General features: G+C 41.3%; 1 protein-coding gene across 1 annotated transcript in view; it reads right to left on the bottom strand.

Moving 5' to 3' along the window:
* The window catches only part of lrpprc (leucine-rich pentatricopeptide repeat containing), a 72,063-nt gene that overhangs the window by 29,630 nt on the left and 17,714 nt on the right, over nucleotides 1-24,719 (bottom strand). The window contains exons 15-25 of the mRNA XM_074675507.1: nucleotides 22,973-23,000; nucleotides 22,255-22,312; nucleotides 21,325-21,431; nucleotides 19,097-19,174; nucleotides 18,750-18,824; nucleotides 18,410-18,511; nucleotides 18,175-18,305; nucleotides 17,809-17,894; nucleotides 12,169-12,376; nucleotides 6,385-6,509; nucleotides 2,846-2,952 (exon numbers count right to left, since the gene is read on the bottom strand). Of these exons, the coding sequence (XP_074531608.1) occupies nucleotides 2,846-2,952; nucleotides 6,385-6,509; nucleotides 12,169-12,376; nucleotides 17,809-17,894; nucleotides 18,175-18,305; nucleotides 18,410-18,511; nucleotides 18,750-18,824; nucleotides 19,097-19,174; nucleotides 21,325-21,431; nucleotides 22,255-22,312; nucleotides 22,973-23,000 (1,105 nt within the window). The remainder of the gene's footprint in view (nucleotides 1-2,845; nucleotides 2,953-6,384; nucleotides 6,510-12,168; nucleotides 12,377-17,808; nucleotides 17,895-18,174; nucleotides 18,306-18,409; nucleotides 18,512-18,749; nucleotides 18,825-19,096; nucleotides 19,175-21,324; nucleotides 21,432-22,254; nucleotides 22,313-22,972; nucleotides 23,001-24,719) is intronic.

Genomic DNA, 24,719 nt, shown 5'->3' with positions numbered 1-24,719 from the left:
CCTAAAGATCTCAAATGTTAGACACCATTTACGCTGTGTATGTTAGTTGCTCACTGCTTTATGATGTCTCATGTGTGACAAGACACCTAAATGAGATTAAAGAGGGTTATGAGCCGGTCATGAACTAGAGTCTGCATGAGCCAGATGAGTAAATGTAAAGAAAAAGAGGTGAAGAACTGAAGTTTGCATGAGTCTGACTGAAGGCCAGTATAGGCCTCAATTCTTTAATGAAAGATTAATACGTCTGGACACCATTGAAATTGGAGGTTGATACTTGGGAAATGACGAGTACAAAAGACACCATTGGACTTAGGCTAATGTAAGGAAAGTTGAAGGAGGAGCCCCATACGCCTTTGGGTTAACTGGACACTATTAAAAACAAAGAAAATATCATTGATAAGAATAAAAGGGGGCGTAGAACCACCCCCGGGTTAAAACTGCATAAAAAGAGGTGTTTTTGCCATCGTAAAGTCAGTCTAAACCTTGCAAGATTCACACTCCCCTCCTTGTTCACTTGTTACTGAATAAAGTACTTTTTTTGGTGCAACTTGGACAGCATTTTGCTTTTGATTTTTGATTCTTGAACGAACCTGAAGATACAGAGACGTCAGATAGCCTCAAAGCCTCAAAGAAAGACACAACAGAGCCCAGTTTGAATATTGTGATTACTAACAAGTAACAAAAATTCCTGCAGACCCCACAAATCAGATATGTGTTGAGTAATTACCAACACTAATCTGCAAGAAGCAAGATCAATAAACTGTATGTGTTGTTATTGCAGATTGAAGCTGTAACTTTTAAGAATAAAGCATCCTGCTTCTGAGGCCAACATGTCATAATGTCAACAGTGAAAATTTGCCATTTTTAACATCTTTGTCCTTAAAATGTCTTTTTACAAGTGGTTGGTCAGAGTTTCATGTTTGGCTTTTGAAAGTATTGAGGGCAAAGTTTTTACTACCAAGAACTTAAGAAAATATTTTCAATGTATCCAATATAAACAAAAAGACCAGATTAATGTATATTTCAGCAAAAATGTTACTGAGTTTTCTTCTGCCATTTGAAAAAATTGCAGGAGAACATGAACTTATCTGTGACACAAAACATGCAGTGGCCCCTGTTTCAAATAGGCTGAAAGGAAACCTTTGAATTAAGTCATATGTTGTGATGCTGAAAGCTGAAAATGCCTTATTTTTACTGCCGCCATCTTTGCACAGTGTGTTTATGAAGATCTAAAATCCACCAGATGAATCATCCGCTGACATGTACGGCTACAGACGATTTAAAGTGCATCACCAATCTCACACGCTTCCTGCTTGTAGCCGACTGCCTTTTATAAGTAGGATAACAGTCGAACAATCCAGCAGAAGGGGAATGAGAGCCACAATAACAACATGACGATAATATTTAAGAGGGTTTAAAAATCCTCAAGAGGGACAAATCCCTCTTTTAGAGCACACCAGGACACAAGAGAGAGCACAGGCAGAGCAGGGGAGTTAAGGTATTTTATTTCCTCACTCTTGTTCTCATCCTGATCAGACAACATAATGGCCTTGTTTCCCTTCATCTGATGTCAGGCTCATCCCCTCGATTCATTTATTCATCAATCTCCCTGTTCTACTATCCAGTCCCTGGCCGCCTGTTTGTTTTATCCATGTGAAAATCGCATCTTATCTGCCTGCTTTGCTTCACTCCTTTTCTCACACTAATCTACAGGGCTTATAGAGAGACTTACATGAGAAAGATATAAATATCCAGGAAATATTGAGGTCAGATGAGCCAGGGGAACAAAAGAGTTTGGCAATTATGTGTTGAATGTGAATGTCCTCCGTGGCTCACGACAGTCATGCTCATGCTCTAGTTTGGGATTTTTTATATTCTGTTGATGTAGGAGCAGAACACAACAAACAAAATCCATCCCAGAAAAAAACAGGCAAGATTTTGGTTGAAATAAAAAAAGATTATGTCTGGGATTTATGGATACACTCATTCCATGGTATGGATGTGGTTGTACAACCTTGTGACCCTCTGTATGTTGTTGCATACTTCATATTATGCTCTATAAATATTAGGGATGTCCCGATCCGATCATGTGATCGGAATCGGGGCTGATCGGGGCATTTTTTAATGATCGGAGATCTGGGGAGAGGGAATCAGAAAAAGCATGGGGCCTTAGTTCTTGTTTTTAATTAAAATGTGTATAATAGCACATCATCATTCATTTTAGAATAGAACTTAATTTGTCATTATAACAAGTACAGCAAAATTGCAAACAAGAAATTGCGACCTTATTGTCACACACATACAAGGTAATCTTGTGGTGCACCACTGAGAAGCTTTGTTTTTATTTTGTTGATCCAATGCTGCACTAACTGGAGAAAAAAAAGGTATATCCATGTTGACTAGAATGATACCTTCATTTAAATCACATAAAAAAACCTCAAAGGGCAACTTGTAGGAGTTTTTTTCTTTTCTTTTTTTCCTAATGCATTGCTGAAAGATTGGATCGGGAATTATCGAGATCGCCAGATACTCAAAATAAAAAATTCAGAATCGGATCGGGAGCCAAAAAAACATGATCGGGACATCCCTAATAAATATCTCATATCTAGCTTCCCTATTAACCTTTGGGTCTTGGTAGACTCCCATATTTTGTGCTATGGATGCAATTTGATGACCACAACACCTACATTCTTAACTTTTTCATTCAAGTTAATATTAAATCAACAATCACCCAGGTGGTGTAATGAAAATGCTCCATTTAAGTCATCGTTTAAACTTGGACGAATCAGATTCTCTTCATGAGAATTCAAACCTGGCTGGAGTTATTTCTTTCATGTATAATTACCTCTATGACCTTGCGAGCCTCACGGTAGCGTCCTGTCTGGAGGAAAGCAAAGAAGAGGTCATACAGCATGGACATCTCTCCTCGCTCCCGACTCACAAAGTCCATGGCTGAAAAGAAACAGAGAGAGGGAAAACAAACAAGTGAGGGAAGGAGCAGAAAGAGAGAGGTCATGAATAAAAATGCCTGCTAGGTGAAAAAACACGCAGCACACTTCATCTTTTCCTTCTGATTCCGTTATTTGGCACAATGTCCCAGGCACAAAGCAGCCATATCACGTCTGCTCTCAAACACACACACACACGCAGGTCCCGAATGAAAGCCTAAGCCCTCATTGAGACCTGCTACAGCGCTCTGCTCAGCATTATGTACTATCTCTGTCCAACAGCTTCAGGACAGGTATCCCCCCCACCACCACCAACACGCACACACATACACACATTCAAACCTTGAGCTACACAAAGAGAGCTGCATATTCAGCTGTGCACAGAAAGAATAATCCACTCCTCTTTAGCTACGGTGCTCTCTGTGCTGAGATTTTTCTTCTTAAACTTTAGCAATCAAGACATTTGGGACATTTCAGACGTTGACCAATTAAAGCTAAATTACCAGCTTGTTTATAAAAAACTCTCCATGCAAATAATGGACCTTATAGTTAAAGTGGAGGAAAGTAAAAAAACAAATAAGTGAGACTTTTTTTAGATCCCTTAGGAAGTTCTCACGGGCCTTTACGTAACATTCATGTTGCTAGGCGCTGCCCAAGTAGCTGCCTGTTGCAGCAGCTCTCTCTTCTTCGTCCGTTTCTTGTAATTTTTTCGTCTCTTTTTAGTCATCTTTGTATTTGGAGTGGATCATTACTTTGTGTGGCTCATTTGTTGGTCATGGACACCAAACTTTATGTGTCTTCAGTGATTTTTTTACTACTTTTTCTCCTGTTTTCGTCTGGAGATCCTACATGCAACCATGGCTGCATTGTGTACATGTGAAATTAGCTGTTAGCAGCCTGTAGCATGTCAATGCTAACTAGTGTAGGGCTTGATGATTTCCCTCGAGCTGAGGGGGAGGAGGTGAGGACAGTGTGCTGGTTCTCGGGTGTGAGCTGGGAGGTGACGATGTGAACCTGTCCTTCCATCCATCGTTGTTGGGAACGTGGGATCTATCTCCAGTGGGATGGATGAGCTAGCCGAGCTAGCCCAGCGGCACCGTGCTGTTCACGGACGTGGCTGATGGAGCTGACATCCAACGCCGGCGCCACATTGGAGGAGCTTCGCCTGCTGTGAGCAGACAGGATCCAGGAGACAGAGACTGATCAGACTGCTGGGGAGGCTCAGTTCTGGACCCTGTGGAGGTGGAGACTGGCTGGGCTGGAGGGTGGTGGACGGGATGTCGTCATCTAATTTCTTATGGACCTTTTTGCACTTTCTATACTCTTACTTTTGTTTTCTTAAATGCTGCTGTGACTCCTGAATTTCCCCTTGGGGATAAATGAAGTATTTTCTATTCTATTCTATTCAATCTTGTTGTGTTCTGTTATGAAAATCAACAAGAATTTCTCCCTCAGTCTCCTCTGTGCTCTGACACAGAGCAGCACAGGCAACATCCAACACCACAACTCTCTACACTGGTATCTCAGACAGCCTCATCTGATTTATCATCATGCTAGTTCACCCTATCGCAAGTGCTTTGTGTCTTCCCTCTTGGTTCATCAGGCGTTATACTGATATGCTTTCAAGTGTCACCACCTGTTGCCACCTGGGTAGCCTGACATCAAGTTGAGTAACTCATCAATGCATCGTAAACTGTTCTTCTTTCTCCCAAAAAAGATCAAAGTGGTAACTGTTCAAATGAAAAAGGTAAGGCTTCAAACTGTGATTCCACAGTGCCAATAAATTCATCATTTCCTTGTCCTCTTAAAAACCAGGTCCTTGTAGAATTTCCATAACGGACATAGTTTTCAGGTTTAAAGTGCCAACGATGAATAGTTGAACATACAAAACACATTTTGCTGTTGATACTCAAACTCAATACACGGTCATGCAAGTCAAGATCTTTTGATGAGGAACGTTGTGCCTGTAGCATGTTTTAAACCCCTGAAGGCCGTTCTGTATGTGGTTCTAATGTATATCAGCTTTGTACATGCTTGAAGTTTGAGATGAATATCCAGACTATTAATGTAACGTGACAGCACGAACCCTGAAGGAGTGAGACACAGTGCAGCTGACTGCTGCACTCAACATGTGCTCACAAAGCTTTCAGGTGGAGTGTGACTCAAGGTTTAGGTCATAAGGTCTTCCTCTTTACGCCTTTGTGTGAGGGCGAGAGAGAAAATATAAGTTGTTATTTCAAAATCTACACTGGTTTACACGTTCACCCCCGTCAGACAATCAGTGTTAAAGTCATTTTTGTTTTGACTGAACATGTCACCTATCCGGGGGTCAGAGGCGAGGTTGGAAGGGTAGAGTGGGTAAGGTAGCAGGTGCGAGGGGAGAGAGAGAGAGGTTGAGAGGTGCTCAACGGCACAGTTTCAACCTTGAGCACTCCAGAGCCACCTGACCCTGCAGCACATTGAACCTGAACTTTTCATCACACTGCTGTCAGCATCCAGGGAAACAGTTGAAAACATGATCAGCCACGTCCTTAAACATGACCCTGTTCCAAACTTTTCTCACTTTTCTGGCCCCCCTACATGCTTTTTAAATTGCTGGCACTTGTAACATGAGTGTAATGCAAACACAGGAGAGCACACGGATACAGACACACGTAGGAATGAATAATAGATGGATAAGAGTTAACTACGAGCAAAGAAAGTTTGATTAAGCTTCGCTAAAGTGAAAATGTGCAAAGTTAAATTTAGAAAGGCCCTGAAATAAACCTGGAATGTCTGATAACCTACAAATTATTTAAACGCTGCTGATATTAAAACATTTGTCATGTTAACACTGGAAGTTCTAGCATGTCGTTTCTTTTGGTGATACTTACTGATACTGTTTATCTTTATACATTTGAGTATACATTTTCAAAAAATACAGCCAGCAAAAAGGACTTGGGAAGGCTGCAGTAATCTTATTTTGAATCTTTTATTTATTTTTACTTGGAGCACATTAAAAGCTGGTCAAAGTATCTAACAGGTCCACAGTATGGAACAATCAACATTTTTTTCTGACCATGTCAGATGAAAAAGCGAAAGAAATTGGAGGTAGTGGAAATCTTATCTGAACTTAAAGTGATCCCTTTGTTTTTCATGTGGAAGACTTAAACTGCCCTGTTTAAAATAATTAAAACAAATCATTAAAAATAAATTCTGGGACTCTAAAGAACAACTGACTTGTGTTTTTCCCTTTCCTTCATTTCAACCTAATTCATGACAACCCTGCCTCACTTTTGCTGGTTGGATAGCTGTGTTCTTCATTAAACTAAATAAAATAGAGTTTGAAAATGTATGTATTTCAAGCTAATGACTTCATTAATTTTATTTGATTCAGGAAATGTAACAAAAGTATACAACTAGATCAGAAAAAAGTAAGAGAAGTTCAATGTGTAACCTGTTTGCAGCAGTGCAGTATCTCCTTTCTCCGCCAGACCGACAATGACGTCATGAATGCGAGGCATCAGGCTGTAGCGGCTCTGACACATCTGCACTGCTTTCAGAGCTCCTTCCAGGTCGTTTCTACAGGTGAAACCACACACACAGGAAGAGAGGGAGAGAGCACAGAGAGCATGTTAGATGTCATGTCTGTCCAATCAGTCGTGTACAGGATTGTGTGGGTAGAGAATAGAGAGCGTATCACTCGGTGTCAGCCCTGTGACCTCCTATTGGAGCACTATGACCCCATGCAACAATACAGGCCTTTGAACTCATGACAGCACAACTGTGGGTGATGAAGCCTTTTGGCCCCAATACATCATTCGCACACAATCAGGCACTCTCTCACACACCTGCCTGCGAGGGGCTAATGTCTCTCTGGACAGGCTTTTAAACGGGAAGCAATGTAACTGACAAAAGGACTCGACTGAACTTTGCCCTCACCACTCGGCTCCTCTCGCATCTTCAAACTTCTCGCTCTTTTCTCTTCTTTTGTCCTTTCCGACCCTCTTTAACCTGCCCTCATTTTCTCTTCTTTAACTTCTCTCCTTTCCTCCTCCCTTCCTTCCTTATTTTTCTGCTCACCATCTCCTTTTTGATTCCATGCTGTCAGCCAATGACCCCGACCACCTGCTGAGCAATTTATCACAAATATGGCAACAACATTACTCCCCCAGACCAGCTCACTCCTTTCCTTTCATGTCATCTTTCCTCAAGCAGAGGAAACAAAAGGGTGCATGAAGGGAGGATGAGCGTGCCTGATGGAGTGATGGCAAAAAAAGAGAGGAAGAGATGGGAAAAGGAAGCACAAGAACAAGAAGCTGGAAAAAGGGGGAGGTGAAAGAGACCACTTCAATCCTCTCTGTTGTGACAGTGCTGCCATCAATCTGTTGATTGGGTAATTACCATGTCAATCACACAGAGGTCAAAGCAGATAGGGCACCCGTGGGGGAGGTGGTGGGCAGAGTGAGCAAGTGTGAAAGAGACTGATGGACCAGAGAAAGAGATCGAGAGAGAACAGGTATAATTTCTGGAGTGGTTTCTCCTCTTATCAATTAGACAAGTGGATCAGAGAAATATGCCCAAAAAGACCAACAATCCAGAAAAAAATGAGCAGAAGATGGTATGACCTTGAGTTCGACTTGTGTGAGACAGGAGCAGAGGAGAGAGATGAAGGGAGGAGGAATGAAGTGATTAGGGTTGGGAGGTAAAGAGGTCCAATAATTGAAATGAAGAGGGACAACATTATTCAGCAGCGGCAGTCAAGAGGCTATTCAGCAGCACAACAGTCTGATTGAACAACGCAGAAGAGAGAATAAGAGATTTTTGAAAATGAGAGAAACAGTTTGGAGACTGAATGAGACCAACAGAGGGGTAGGGTGTCATGAGTACACAATCCGCTTCAAACATTAGACAAGTAGAAGCAAAAATGACAAAAACCTGTTTGTAGGTGACATGAAATACTTGGTTGTGGTATAATCTTTGATTAAAGATTTCTATGTGTAGAAAACTCAGAGGTCTAATTATTATCCCGCCAAGGAGATTATGATTTTGGGAGAGTTTGTTTGTGAACCACATAACTTAAAAAGTAACGAAAGGATCTTGATGAAATTTTCAGGAATTGTTCAAAATGGGATAAGAAAGAAGTGATTACATTTTGGAGGTGATCCGGATCACTGTCTGGATCGAGGACTTTTTTTAAGGATTCTTTATCATTGTGAGATAGGGCCTGTTTCACCATGAGTGTATATAACTCCATGATGAATGATTTTTTTTTTTGCTTTGCAAAAAAAAACAAGACAAGGTCATGATCATTTTTCATAGCTGTAAAAGTACGATCCAGATCCTGGTAATATTCTGGGTACTAAGATCCAGAATCTGAAATATGTACTGGGTCATCATAATTTTCAACAGTCAGTTGCAGGTTTGTATGATAATTTGTTAACTGACACCGAATTGTAGCAGACAGCCAGTTGAAAGGAAGTATAACATTAAAGTAGGACTAAAGTGTTGCGTGACGATCACAATATGCCTGGCAGAGATCTGCACTCTCTGAGTGGTTTTCTAGTTCATCATGGGAAGTGGTTTCTGCTTGGTGTACATTGGTGTGTTCCAAGTGATATTGACAAATCCGGCATATAAAAACTTTTGTGAATGCTGGAAAAACAAACAGTTAATAAGTCAATTTGGGGGCAAATTTGTTTGACTCTGTGATGCTGAAATGTGGTCCTCTGAGCACAAACTTCTCAGTAAAATGCTACACCATAATACAAACACACCCCTGAATTTCATACTGGTACACTGGTAACACAGGCCCCATTTTGAGATAGAAAAAAATGTATTAAAATAGACTCTTATACTTCATGTTTAAAAACTTTCTCCACATTTGTTTTACCCTACAATCTGTCCACCTGATTAATTCCCCCATTGAATTTCCCAGCAACTTATAATACTCTCTTCAAATGAGAGGACTTGTAAAAATCACTTTTAGAAAAAGAAAAAAATGGCCTGGCGTTGCAATTACACCCCCTCTACCTTTCTCCTTCTTTACCCCCCTCTCCCCGCCCACCAATCCACCCCAAAAAGAGAGCTAAGGATGTCGAAAGATGGATAATTTCCCTTAGGTACAATTTAACTGTCACTTTGCGTTGCCATGTACTACAGCGCACAGCCCTGTTAATGTCCTCAACTTTGCATGTCAGCCACTTTCCAGCCAATTAAGCCCTGAAAAAAAGAGCGCTTTGCTCAGTGGAAACCTAAAGGATTAGACAAGGAAGCTCATTTTGTCTCGTCTCACACACAACCCTCCTTTTTTCTCTCTCTTGCTGTCCTCCTCTTTTGCTTGGAGGAGATGGGCAGGCCTGTTATCAAGCCACTGTCCTTTTAGGGGGAGGATGAGATGTCTAAAACGCAAATGAGACTTTGATCATGACACCACTAGCACAATGGTTCATGTGTTAAAGAATGGTGCTCACTGCTGCTCATATCAGAACAGACACAGTGGAATGTTGACATGACCTGGTTTACCTCCACGGCTGTGTGTGAAACCTACATTATTACACTGACTGTGCAAAAAGCTTGACGACATGACGGCTCCTCAAAAATGAAGCCCAAGCATTTGCAGCTCCTGCTATTGACCTTCTGTAACATAGGCCATAAACTTTGCTTTCTCTGTGTTTTAACACCAGGGAGAGGAACACTTACTCAAGTCACTGAATTAAGTGTAGAATTGAGAGTTAGTGTCTGCTTTAAACTCCCACAGAATCTGGTAAGTGGGGACTGTACCACTCTGAGGGATCTTTATTGTTTAATCTGTAAATTTAATTTGTGCTATGGTTTGTGGAAGGAGGCCAGACATGAAAGCTCCAACTTTGATTCCTACTTCTGACTCCAAATCCATCAACTGTACAAAAAGTCTGTGCCTGAAGAGAGGAAGTTTTGACCTCACTTTTTTAGAGGAGAGTGAAATGTGTCACCATTTGGGGTTGATCATGTATCCTTCTTTTAGCTCCTGCTTCTTAAAGTGTTTAATAGTTTACTTTGTTTACAACATAACATTATTGAACTTTTGTGATTGGCAGATGCACAATTAGTCTGTTTCTCTGTTTTAACTTGTGTTGCTTTCATTATTCTAATCTTTAGCGATGTCAGTTAGCATTTGAAGCTGTCCTTTCATTTAAGGCCTCACTCACTAACTGTCACGAAAAGAAGACAAGAGTGGAAGGGAAGTGAATTTTTCCCTGTTATCCACCACTCATCCACATTCTTCATCCTCCCGCTCCATCACCACAATTTCTCTGTCATATCATACGTCCTGCAAGATCCTCATTGTGGCTCATTAGCATTTCCTGTCGCTAATCACTTTCAGAAAGAAGTGGGAATCTTAGCAACCTGCCAGCTAGCGTAGTAGCAGGTTAACACACACAACACTGAGCGGACGGGCGTGAAAGCTAACGGGGCGGCGTGTATGACGGGCTGTCAAGGGCTAATCTGCTGAAGAAGTATTCATTAAGTCATTAGCGCTGACGCAGCGATGAGACGGGTGCAGGCGCCTGCTTTGTCCTCTTTTATAGCTCCCCTCCATCCCTCCACCTCTCAACTGTCTGTTTGTCCGCTGACTGGCAGAAGGAAGAGGTGGGGACAAATTGATGAAGATGGAAGATAAAAGAGGAGAGAGCAGGGAGATGGATTCAGCTGGATTGTAAAAGTCAAGTGCTGAGGTACTCAAACCTGGCTGAAGGTTTGCCTAAAACTACAAATCCAAACCCTCTTTTTTTCCCAAAGCAACAAAGAATCTGATGAATCATTACTGAATAATTGCTGCCAAAATGTGAGCTGCATTATGTCCATGTTTTGTTTTTTTCTGCTTTAAATTATACAACATTGAGCCATGTTGTTATTATCTCAGTCCTGCAGGTCACAATCTGCTAAATTTAAAGTTTGTTTGGAGGAAATACAAAAAGAATAAAACTTAAAAAATGCTTCAAAATCCACACTACATTCAGTTGAGTGCAGCATTCTGTCAAATATTTGTAAATCATATTCTACCTTCAATTTGTTGACTTTTTCAAAGCCTTGAAGTCCATCCAGATAAAAAACAGGAGGCAGATGATGGTTAAACACCAGCAGCTAAGCTTGTTCTCTTGCGTTTACACTGCAGTATCATTTGGAGAAAGTACAACTGGCACTTGATTTGTGAACGTGGCTGCCGTAAGCCGGTGTGTGTGTGTATTTGGCTGCTGTTGATGACCCAGGAGTAAATTAGCCTGCTAATCTCACAGAGGCAGTGATTAACGAGTGAACCTGGAAACTCTTGTTTGTGCCAGACCAGACGTACAGCAAAACAACCAGCGGCAGGGGAGCACGAGAGTGTGTGAGTGCCTGAGAGTGTGTGTGTGTGCGTGCATTTGTACAAGCTTCATGTATAAAGGTCTACCTCTGCTGCAGCATGTACACTAGAGGTAAACAGTGAAAGCATGTGCAGTGTGTGTGTGTGTTGTGGCAGAGCCTCTAACAGCACACTGTGTCGTGGTAAATCCAGCAATTAGTGCTCTGTACATAATTAACATACTAATGAGTTGATCTACTTAAAAGCTGCTCTGACAAATAAGCACACACACATACACACACACACACACACACACACACACAGAATGATAAACACAAACTGAATAGAGTCGAGGGGTGGGGTAGCACCACTGACCCAACAGCCAGTATTTGGCAACGTTCATTTGCATATTTGCGTTATAGGGAGGAAGCATCGATAGCCACCTCTCCCACAACACACACACTTACACCTTGGAGTACAGCAGTGGGTGTTTCAGGGGATCATGGTTGGGGGCTCATGGGAGAGGTTGCAGCTGGCGTATTCTCAAACAAACAAAACCTGGCTCTAACACTTCACACACACACACAAACACACACATAAATGAGCAATTTCCACATCCTCTCTCTGTCTGAATTGTCGACCCGAAACATAACCTCGGCTATGATCATAGGGAGGGATGAGTGACTCATTGAGACACACATACATACACACACCTGGCATCTGAATTTGGCAGATAAAGACACAAATCTGACAACAAAAGTGAGCTGGTTGGCTGGTTAGTGGAGAGTTTAAGCCATGAAAACAAAATACACAAAAAAGTAAGATAATGTTTTAACAAAATCTTTTTCTAGGGACACTAACTCTACTTATGAATGAGGGTTTTTTTCTTTTTTAACACACTTAGAGTTTACTTACTTCTCCAGGTGGGCAGTGATCAAGGGTGAGCAGAGATTGGCGTTGGGCTTGGCCAGTCCGAGGGTGAAGATGGTGTCAAGGAGTTGCGGGATAGAAGTGACGCCACCGCTGGTTACCAAAGAGTTTAACACATAAAAGAGCAAGGAGGAGTGCGAGTCATCGAGAACTACGTCCTTCTCTTTCATCTCCTTCAGAAGGTCCACGGCCTCTGTGATGGAGGGGGTGAAAAGACAACAAATCAGAGGATGTTAAGGCGAAGAAATGTTTGTGTCAGTTACTGATGTTAAACAACACGTAGAGATGGAAAGCGAAAGAATAAGAAAGAGAACGAAAAAGAGATAATGGAGATGCACGAGAAGAGAGAAAGTAAGAGGTGTGCAGGGCTCGGCTGGGAGAAGAGTAGGGTGTGTGAATATGATAAAAGGCCCCTTTAGCTAATTCCATGTGGGGAAAACAAACCCATATTAAAACAGCATTTTGCACCCAGCAGGGATGCAAATCCAGCCCCGTATAATGCCAACTCTGCGCTAATTGCTACTTGCGGTTTTCTAAACGAGACTACAATTACCGGACCCCTACAATGGAGGCCGGCTTTTTGCCGTGGCCGTGTAGAAAGCACTTGGGGGGCTAAATTATAGGTATGTGGCATCAAGGGCCTGCCGTGGCCCCAGTAAGACCCCAGTGAGCGGGCTAAGGGGTGGATCAGTTTGGTCAAGTCCAGCCGGTAATGGAGGGCTTTTTACTGGGCCACGCGCCCATCTGGCCAACACTAGGGGCTAAATGGTGAAAAGGGTGTGTGCATAAGAGTGTGTATATGTGGTGTATCAGAATAAGGTAATTAAGATGCGTTTACTGTCTATTTAGACAGCTGCTAATGGGCTGACAGCGATACAGCCGCTCTCCACCACAGATACTAATCTATACAGCAAGACTAAAAGGAAGGGAGGATATGGAGTGATTCAGATACAAACTGAATACATTTGAATAATGTGCAGTCTTCAAAACCCTGAGTAATATCTGCACATTGCTTTATATTCACTCAACTAAAGCCTCACAACTCAAGCTCATGACATCTTTAGCAAACCCAGAAAAAGTGAAAGTGGAAAATATGTGGCTTTAATGGTACAGCTAACTCCTGCTTCAGCAGCTGGTAATATAACAAACCCCTCAAACAGGAGTGTCACTCTCCATACACAAAAACACACAGCCCAACACACAGTAGTGGGCCGAGGGACAAGGCCACTGGTGAGTGCTTTGGCATCCTAATTTCAGTCTGTCTCTCCATCTCTCCACCTCTCTGAGCCAGTTGTTATGGCGATGAGAACCAAAGGCTGTCACAGATTTAATGGGACAGTGGAAAACAGAGAAAAGGAAAGGTGGAGTAGAGGTGCCTGGAAATGGAGGAGTTACTGTTAGACAGATAGGAGGACAATGAGTCGGGGATTAAGCTTGTCAGAGGGCTGAGCTTGGCGAGCTGAACGAGAGCTTCACAAGAGTGAGAAAAGAGGGAGAAGAGCCTAAACCTTCAAGGGTCTGACTTCTCTGGCAATAGAATAATAATCACAAGAATCACAAAATAATGCAATACACTGTGAAACAGCATCAGCATTGGGATGTAAATTTTTGTAAGACATACACCAGAATGGGTTGTATGATTATAAAAAAAGTAGTGCTGTCAGGCGATTAATAACCGCGTCCCCCCCGGTTAAAAGCATGTTGCTGACATCATGTGTGATACATTCAGGGACCGTCGGAAATTTGAAATGTGACGAGAACACCACTTTTTCCAAGTAGAACAAACGGTTTGTAAATGCCAGACCTTTGAAATTAAGTGCGTCTTTGAACGCCCCGCAGGTTTGGATCCAGATTAATCTGCGTTAATTTTTATAACGCGTTAATTTGCGGTGTAATTAATCAATTCCAATTAACGCGTTAAAATGACAGCCCTAAAAAAAAGATAAATAGCTCCTGTCTCTTTTCTACATTAATAATGACAAATTTCCATCTATTTGTTTTTGTAAACACAGCTTTTTAAGCTTTTTGTAAACTAAGCCATGCCATGAGCACTTTTGCAGCTAAGCCCAACCTCATATTGGCTTTTGAATGATGCACCAATAACAAATCATGTAGTTTCTCTCTTCCTGACATTGGAGGATGTGACACTTATGATTTTTTCAAAATAATGTCAAATAAAGATTTTTATATATCATGTATATATGGTTTCCATATGGTGGATGCAGCAACAAATGATGTTCAAAGACTACCTTTTTAATGGGATTTTGAGCCTATGCAGCGAGTTCCACTACAGAGTCATGTCAGTTTTTTTCAATGCAGTGTTGCCACTAAGATCCTAAAGTCATCTGCTATAAATTCAAGGCTTTTTCTTTTTTTGACTTACAGACTTAAATGAACAAAAAAAACGGTGCTTTTTTGATATTTTGTTAGAGGCATCCTGGACGGAATCATTAAAGAAAGACAAAATGTTTCTTAAAAGAGCGCAAAATGGTATGCAGCAAAGGGCCAAAGCCAGAAGAGGAGCCAGCTGCCAAAAACTTTAGCCTCTGTGTAGTGCACCTGCTGAGCTGTCAAAACTTTGAACACATATCAACTTTGATACAAGAAATTAAAAATAGTAAACTAAAAGCCTTCAAGGGGAAAAATCAATAACAGATGATGGTTTCAACATTAAACAGCTGCCCTATAATGGCCTGACCTGTTGTCAGGTCTGCAATGTTCATCAGCTTAGATGTAAATTATCTTCACTTTCTGACTCTGTACCTCTCCCTCCCTCTTTCCATCACACTCTGACAGACCCACTAATCACTGAGACCATTGGTTCGGAGTTGATCTGCACAAATGGAGCTACACTGAAGCTAGCATCCCTCCGTCTCACTCCATCTCTCCCTTTATCCATTCGTTTAGCCAGTATGCATATCCATCAGCTCAGCGAAGCATCGTGGCCAGCAAAGTGAGCCAGAACACACACACACAAACACACACACAAACACACCAAAATATGGAGAGGCAGACAAGCCAGGTAAACAAACATCACACAGCCCACTGGTTCATCTAATGTTGCATGACTGCTGGTGATGTCTCTTTACATACACAGACACACACACAGGCACAGACACACACACAGCACATCACACGCAGACAAGCCCATGACCACGTAAAGCCAGAACAAGTTGGGTTTACCAAAGTGAGAGGATGGACAGATGGGGGCAAAGGGGGCAAGGGCAGGTCAGAGAGACACTTGGTGACAGAGAAGGGTATATTTAAAAGATGGAGGAAGAGAAGAGAAGGGTCAAAGGGTAAAGAGGGCTTTCTGGGCTTTGGAGCAAGTTGATGGATTTGATACATTCACCGCATCACAGGATCATTCAGATATAAGAAACACAGGTAGTTGAATGTAGTGGTGTTTACATCAGCAAAGTTTTTCAAGTTAGGAACATAAGATTTGTTTTAGGGATGGGTACCTTTCACATCTGAAACAATCCCGTACTGATTCCTGGTACCTAGCAATGGGTATCGGTACTCACAGTACGAATTTTCTGTACTTTTGTGTGTATTTATGTGGTAATAAATATCAATTTGATTGATAATAAAATGTAAAATCTTTTCAATTTAACATATTTATTCTTCAATATGTAAACTTGCAATGCTGCGTTCATGTCCAGCATGGAAAATCACCTACTCTTCCACTCTCTCACAGTCACAAGGATGTGTTCAGGTACCTAAACATGGTTTTGATTTTATGGGAATCGATACCTGGTACTTTTGACAGAATTTGGTCGGCACCTATAAAAGCACCTAATTCGGTACCCATCCCTAATTTGTTTTCATGTGTCTGTTACTGTATGACCACAGATTAAGCCTTTAACTGTGAATCCATCTCTGCTACAGCTGTTTTAATCTAGACATTTAATTTGATAAATTTTTATGTGTCATGCTTTACAGTTCCTATTTGACATGTTTTTAAAAGATCTTCAGCAAAGGTGTGCACAAGTTTGTATTTTTGCATTTGGTGAATAGTTATTGTGATCATAGACTTTATTTTAAACAGTTTGCATTAAGTTTCTATAGATCATTGTAGATTTCACCCAGTTTTTAATCACTTCATACTTTTTAAATGACTAAGGTAAATATGAGTTAATTTAAAACATAACCAGAAAACAAACATTTCACAGATGTTTTACAGAACTGTCCCAGGCCTCAGAACTAACATTAAATAAAGTTGTAGATATTGTTTTGCACCTGAGTCTGTGAGAAAGCAACGTAAATCTAACCATGGACACTGAGATAATTGGATGAATGGACAGGAACAGGACTAGAATGGAGACGGTGGGAGAGCAGCAGACTGAAATTAATCAGTGCAAGAAAGAAGAAGCAACCCCAAAGAACAGTAACAGAACAATGGTGGAAGTAAGGTGACATGAAGTCAAAGGAAAGTGCGGTGATAAGAAAAGTTTGCTGGCGAGGTTGGACGGGTGGCTTTGAACCAAGGGCAAAAAACAACAAAGCCATTAGAGAGGGCGAGAAATAAAGCAAGATGCCAGAAGACATGATCTTCAGCTAGGCCTGGTGCTTGTTGGGAGCCAGGCGGACCAGCGTCTGGGTGGGGACAGGCTAACATCAAGGTTAGCCATGTGTGCTAATGTGGCTGACAAGCGTCCCCTCCATATGCACACTCTGGCTAATGGCAAATGCGTTAGCGCTGCCTATACACACCCCAACACACACACAGACAGACACACCAACTGTAGTGCCCACCAAATGCCTTTTGCTTGAATTCACATGCAAATTTTTTGTGTCCCTGTGTGTGTGTGTGTGTGTGTGTGTGTGTGTGTGTGTGTGTGTGTGTGTGTGTGCGTGTATGTGTGTGTGGGGGGGTGAATGAGTGAAATGCTCAAGCACTTCGGCGGACATGATCTGCCATTAGCATCAAGGCGGATTTCAATAATTCTGGAAAAACACACACAGTCCTGTAATTTTCCCCCTCTCATTTCTCAGTGACGCGGATGTGTCTGGGGGTGGGGGTGGGGGGTTGATGAGAGAATGACACGGTTTGAGACAGAACAGGTCAGATAGAGAGACAAAGAGAAAGACAGGGAGAGAGAGCGGAGGGAAGGGGAGAGGAGGCGAGGACAGACAAGGGAAACATTTTGCCTGTCATTGTGTGCAAAAAGCAGAGCGACAAAACTGATGGTAATTGGGTCTTCGATGGGCTGAAGGAAACCCACCGTGGCATTCTGAAAATGGACGGCTAATGTGGTTTGAGGGAGGGAGAGGGACAGATTGTGACAGAGTTACTGACACACACACACACACACACACACACACACTTGTGTAGTCCTTTTGAAGTTCAATCCTGATCTACTGCGATTCAGCTTACTGATGGAAAAAAGTGGTAAAGGATTGAGTGCTCAATGAATTAGTCAAGTAATTAAGCCATTTTGGATCATAGATTTACTTTTTTGTTTTTAATCCATCAAGTGAAAGTTCTGCTCAATGTTTTCTTGTTTTGAAGATACGTTTCTGTACAATGAGCTGTTCAAAGGAGTTTTTTTTCCCAAGGACCAAACCAGCAATCAATTATATTGGCAGAGTGATCAATAATGAAATAAATCACAAACTTACCATCCACTTTGCCGTTCTTTGCAAGAACTCTGACCAGTTCAATGTATTTAACGGCATCAAGCACAGCTGATGGGAACTTCTGACTCCTAAAGACAGACAAGGACAGAGACAGGCTCGGTTAATGTATTCTACCAACGGTAATGTAAGTCATCTATTGAACGTTATCCAGTTGAAGTTGAGTCAAAATGCTGTAGCAGGAAGGTGAGTGCGAAGAGGGAGAAGAGGGAGGGAGAGGGGAGAGTTTCCTGCATTAATGTCTCCACTAATACAACTCAAGTTAAACTTTAATGTCCTAATACGAGTCACAGCTCTGCCCTGGGTGCGCGTATGTGTAGAGTATTTGTGTATGCATCCAGCTCCACTCACAACTCAGTCTTCAGGTTGAGTGCCTCCTCAAAATTGCTGTGGCGACAGCACAGGTTGATGAGGGTGGCGTAGGTGCCGGCTGTCATCTCCTCCTCGTGCTTCTGTTTCAGCTCAAGGGCGCTCTCCAGGTTCTGGTCACACAAAACAACTCTCAGGACTTAAGTCACGGACAAGGCGGCTCATTGAAAAAGAAAGGATGAGAATAGTCTAACAGAGTTATGCTAAAAGGACTAACCTCCTCAGCACAAGCTACTATGGCTCTTTTGAGAACACCGCCTGTTGGTTGATTCTCTGCTTTCAGTTCGGCTATTTTCTTCTCAAAGTCAACCATCCTTCCCTGTATTAAATGATGGAGACAGAGAGGTGTCAAACACATGAACAAAACCCTGCAAAAAACCTCATGTGTGGGTAAGCTTGTACTAAAAGATGAAGTAATCAGTGTATGCTTGTCTCCAAGGATTTATTTCAGTGAAACAGCAAACAGAGAAAGAACAACTAAACCAGTTAGATGACACATTCTAGCATAATGTATTCAGTAAACTGGAGAACAACCCTTTGTGGGTTTTCACACTCACTTTTGTGCTGACAGTTGCAGTCCCAGATGAATCGTTGGATGCTTGTTCTTTGGGGTCCACCAAACGACGCACATCCTGACAGATGGATCCAGACAAGCAGAGTAAGCATCAAAAACCTAAACGGCTCAACATAAAAGCAACTGTGGCGACAGTAACTAAACTTGACTGGTGTATAAACAAACTTTACTGAGGCATATCTTGCTGTTGTCTGTTACCTTTTCTCTGCTGATTAAGATTTTATGTTCCCGAATCAACAAATTTGACAGCTCTGAACTCATTCTTCATCCTAACTGATCCTTCACTAACTTTTAGCAATATAAAACAGGAAATACAGTAATCATGTGTACCTGGACGAGCTCTGGGGTGTGGTGCATCTCAAGGAGGTTCCTGATGCCTCTGAAGATGTTCAATGGAATGGTTATTTTCTGCAGAGGAAGAAATGGGAGCAGCACTGGTCAGCTCTGAGCATAAAAGAAGCTTTATCTGTTGAACTGCACAGAGATGAACAAAATGAAAGAGCATTCGCTGAAATAATCTTTTTTAGTCAAGCTTAATTTTAAAGTTATCCAGACTACATTTGTGTTGAGACAACTAGATGACATACAGGTGTATCTGACTTTCTTGAACTTGCTTCTTTAAGAACTGTATTTAAAAAGTATGATATAAACATGGCAGATTTATTGCTTGTTTATGATTCCTGTTAGAAGCATGTTGTAAAAAAGTGAGAGTACTTGAAGTTAAAAAGTATAGTTTAAACAAGGTTTTGGGGCATCTAAAACACACATTAGGACAGAGATCTTTATATTAATTTTGTATAATTTTTCAGTATGTGTAGCTTTAACTTGCAACCTAATATTCCCACTAGTGTTGTCAAAAGTATCATTTTATCGGTAAATATCGATCCTGAAATTTAGCGAGCGATTCAATATAAAGTTCCCCTAGTATCGATAGATGGTTACTCAACGTCTTTCCCTGGTTAGACATGTGCTGGCGTCAAAACATACACACAGAGCGCACACGGGGTGCATGCAGCCCCTCCCTCCCTGAGTCCTGCCTCGTAGTTGAGATAGAGAGAGAGAGACGCTAGCTTACACTGAAGTCCAGCTGTAGCGGCTAACACTGTCACTCCTACTCGCCACTTTGGTTGAATTGTTTAATTGTAGTTTTCTGAAACGGCATCTGAAATACTAAACCCATTGCAGTATGAGACGACGACACTACAACTCCCATGAGCACTGCCTGCACACAGTGTTTGCTCATTGGACGCGCTCGTCTCAAGCCTCCGTCTTGGACAGCCTGACAGCTCCCGGTGTTTAGCTCCTGATAACGTGATTTAAAACTTCACTCATGTCTTTTTGACTCTCTACTGTAAACAGATTCCGGGGTTTAAGTCACAAACTAAACTCCTGTAACTTTTTAAAAGTGAGGACGGAGCTCATTTAAACTCACACTGCACCGATCTCACCAGCAACACTCACCTAGAGCAGGGGAGGGGAGGTGAGGAGCGCATGTAGAGAAGAGAAACTGGTCACAGATACGAGGAGTTGAAGGAACAATATTTAAACCCCCTAATGCACAAACATTTATCACAGTTATATATAAAAAGTTCACTCTGGAAATACTGTAAAGAAACCAAATCATTCTAAATAAATGACACTTATGGTCCAGTGTGACTTATAGCCTATCTGCTGTTTTCGTCTTCATGACGCATTTTTGTCTTTTGATTGATACGACTTTAAAAAAAATGTATAATTATACTACGAAGTGACATAGTCCAGAAAGTATGGTACTTAGTTTATTACTGAAAAATTACTGTTGTAAATAAATATCTAAGCAGACATTTTTTCTTGCTAGTTTTTCAGTTTAGTTTTTATCTTTTCAACTAACCTTCAAGCATAACAAATTTCATTCAATGCAATAATAAACTCCTCCATTAATTAGTTTGTCTTAATTGTCCGCACATTTTCATATTAAAGGAGCACAACCGTTTTATAACTGAATAGCTGATAATGGGGTTTAACATTTATGTAGTCTTGATTTAAGTGTAAACAGAGGTCATTTACATTTAAAAAGGTTGTAAACCTAGTTCAAGTAAACTTTAGCATGTTTTTGTCTGCTTTCATCATATTAAACATAATTATCCAACAACAAAATTGTGGCTAGTGAAAATGCTGAGTGGCTAGTAAATTTGGATAACAACTAGCCACAGTGGCTGGTGAGCAAAAATGTTAATGTCAAGCCCTGGTTGCGTGGTATCGAAAATCGTATCGAAAATCAATATTTTTCAAAATATCGTATCGAAGTTAGAAATCCAGTATCGTGACAAGCCTAATTCCCATTGCATTAATTTTTATATTTTGGGTATCTTGGACAGAAGGCCCAAATCTTCACTGTTAATAAATTGAGCACAGGGAGGAGGTGTACACCCCCGTGTGTGTGTGTGCTCATATTTTGAGAATAATCTAACTACGATTACAAATGCAGATCGTCTCAGATCAGCATGTGTAAGCTCCTTTAAAGTGGGAAGGTTGACTGTTAGGTGTGTGTGTATGTGTGTGTATGTTCATTTGTGTACCTGAGCGTGCAGTTGTTTGAAGTATGTCCTCAGTTTTTCCTCCTGCCTCTGTATCTCTCGCTCCGTCATTGAGTCGATCAGATTGTACAGGAAGTAGGATGCCACTTCTGGACAGACACACACAAACAGAAAGCAGTTGTCCTGGGAATACTTTTCATTTGCCACCGAGTCAGTCACTGCTTCCATTTGTGCATTAATACAATATTTTTGTAACCTCTGCAGAGTGTGTTTATGTTTTTTTTCCTGCTGACAGAGGCTGCTTTTGGGCTGAAGTGTGAGTGAATATGCGCTGGCTGGTACTGACAGCTTCCCCCTACTTCAACTCACACACACGCATAAATACACATAAACACACACACATGCGCAAATGCTGTCTAATGGGATATGACATGGATAACAGTCTCCATCACTCTCACCAGCACACACACCAACTTCAGCACAGGGGACACACACGCACACTGACACAGAGCGACATTAATGCTCCACACACGCATACACACTCACACACTTTTAACTACTCAGCGCTGTGTCAGCAGCCAGGCTCTGTTTCCTCAGACAGAGCGAGCAGGTCTTTCACTCACTCACACACACACCTGGATGTAACCACACACAGGCTTCATGACGTGAAGTGGGCTGGTCAGCAGTTTCTTGCCACTGAAACTGTATGCAAACACACACACAAACACACACACAGTGCATTTTCCTGTCATGTGAATTATGGCTGGACAGTGACTGAGAGAGAGACTGCAGTCTGCAAGTTTGAGAGCTGATATGTGATAGACAACACATACGGTCTGTATACACACACAGACATACACGCACCCCGGTGTTTCTTTTTTTTCACACAAATACACACCTTTCAACAAAGACGATGAGAGATATGAATGTCCTGACTGGACGATAACAGCAGTGTTGAAAACATTTACATACCACCTGGATTTTTGTTTCCTCTGGAGAAGCGCTGGTCTTTGAACAAAAGCTCAGTAATCTGGATTAAAGAAAAAAAAAGAATTAACACAGAAACAAAACAAGTGGACAGAAGATGACTAACAATGATCCTAAACAACAAAAAAGGGATGAGTAATGTAATAAAAACAGGGTTAAGAGATAAAATGCTTGTTTTCTTCTTATTGTCTGATGACTAAATTTGGCAGTTTTGATGATTTTGTTTTATCTTTTTCCTCGCAGTTCTAATACAATGAAATGAATGTGTTTTTATATCATTTCAAGCTGTCTTTCTCTTTTAGCCTGAAGCTAAATGATCCATTCTAAACATTTCTTTATTTATACGCTCAGTGTGCCATGAGGGGATTTGCATAAAAGGCAGCAGATGGCGTTTATCATATTGTATATTCCTCCTAAATGTAACTGCCTTTTGAGCAGATGGTGAGTAAACTGGTTATTGTAGCTATTTTGTTGAAAGGAGTAAACAGTCATATAAACAAATGAACATTCAGCTAATGGTTTAAATTCTAAAGGAATAATAAAGTATTTAAAGTACTCATCTGTTATCCGTCTAAGTGTTTTTTTTTCTTTTGACAAGAGAGATCTTTATCTCAGTTGTTCAAATTTTCTCTGAAAGAGAATCTGAATAGCTCTTAATGTTAAAGAGACACAGGCAGACAATGTGGGCTCAATTCAGTCTTACCTTCACCATGGTCTCCGCGTCATTAGACCTGCAGGGGGCAGTAGAGGACAGGACATGAGCACTCACTCAACAAGCGTTGGGTCAACAAGACTTTGTCCAACTTGTCAGGGTTAATGTGCATCTGATACGGATGCACCTATGGAAAACACACCCCTGCATGATTCTTATTTTTTTACTTTCTTCATGTAAACAGTTTTTTAGAAAAACAGACTGGATTCAGTTAGTTAAACCCTAACTGTCATATGATTTTTTTTCCTTTATAAAAACAAATTTGTAAAACACAATGACAAAATGTATCCCAAAACTACAGTGGATTTCTTGTACAATTTGAAGAGAAGAGCCTGAATCTCTATTCTTTTGCCTTATAAGCGCTGGTAAAATGTGGAAATAAATATAATTTTAAATCTTCAGAAAAGTGTAATTAAAAAAACATATTTTCCCCACTTTCCTACGCTCTGGAACTTCAATGCTACAGCACATGTTTAACAGTAATTAGTTTAAATTAATTAACTAATTTTCTGACACTAAATGGCTATGATTCTTATAACTACAAATCTGTCAGAGTAAATTTTCCATTGCACTAAATAGATAGTGTAGTACAATACGGATCTTTCAGTTTGACACTGTCAGTCCCACAGTACATGAAAGGAGAGACGGCAGCACAAAAGCCCAGAAAACCACAAAAGACACACACTCACAGTCACACACAGATACATAGACAGGGGCTAAATGATGACAACGTGTGACATTTCCGGCGTTGTCAGCGAGTTGCTGGAGACGAGGAGGAGAGAGGGGAGAGATGAGAGGAGAAGAGAGACGAAGAGGTCTTTAATGATTAAATTATCCCCTGACCTTGTCTTTGACAGGGGCAGGTCCCTCATTGCAATGACACGGCACTCGCGCACGCATACACACACACACACACACACACACACACACACACACACACACACACACACACACACACACACACAGACACAGACACAGACACAGACACAGACACAGACACATGCACTCACGCACACACACACACACTCAAAGTGACAAGCCCAATTATGACCCTGTCAGGCAACTTAACAGTCAGAAGATGCAGAGGGGGGGTTTCTGTGTGTGTTAGTGTTACTGTGTGCATGCATGTGTGTGTGTGTGTGAGCTAAATAAATTGAGGGGAGGGAAGAGATTCTGAAATACAAAAAGACGGACAAACAAATAATGAAAATGAAAGATAACTACACAAACACACTGTGACACTGGCTGCATTTAACTGACTGCACTATGATGCTAAACTCAACCTTGTTATCATTTCAAAATAGTTTTACCTTAACTTTCTCTATTTATTCATCAGGTTGGTGAAATTTTCTACACCTACTTAGCAACAACAAAGATTGTAGCGAGTTGATGTAAGACCAAAAGTTGGGCTAAACTGAGTGTATATATATTTTTTTGGTGGTAAAAATCACTTTGGAACCTGCAGAAGAGTCAACACTTTCCCTTTTGACCCTCCCTCCAGTCTCAGCTAAAAGGCCTGAGAGCTTTCATGAGTGTGTGTAGTGTTAAACTGTAAATATTCATACACACCCCTTCAACAAAAGCCCACGGGTAACCCTGGTCCGACTCTGTTTTTGTGTGTGTGTGTGTGTGTGGGTGTGTGAGAAGGAGGGGTGGGGGTGAGATCAGTGCAGGGGGTTTTGGGTCTAAGGGCGCAGTGGTGGGCATCTGCTGATTTACATATCTCCCACGGTGCTTT

Source organism: Halichoeres trimaculatus, unplaced genomic scaffold (assembly GCF_033239565.1).
Source record: "Halichoeres trimaculatus isolate MK-OKI-2021-1 unplaced genomic scaffold, fHalTri1.1 fHalTri1_scaffold_8, whole genome shotgun sequence".
In the NCBI taxonomy this organism is placed as follows: Eukaryota; Metazoa; Chordata; class Actinopteri; order Labriformes; family Labridae; genus Halichoeres; species Halichoeres trimaculatus.
This window is presented reverse-complemented; position numbering and strand designations above follow the sequence as displayed.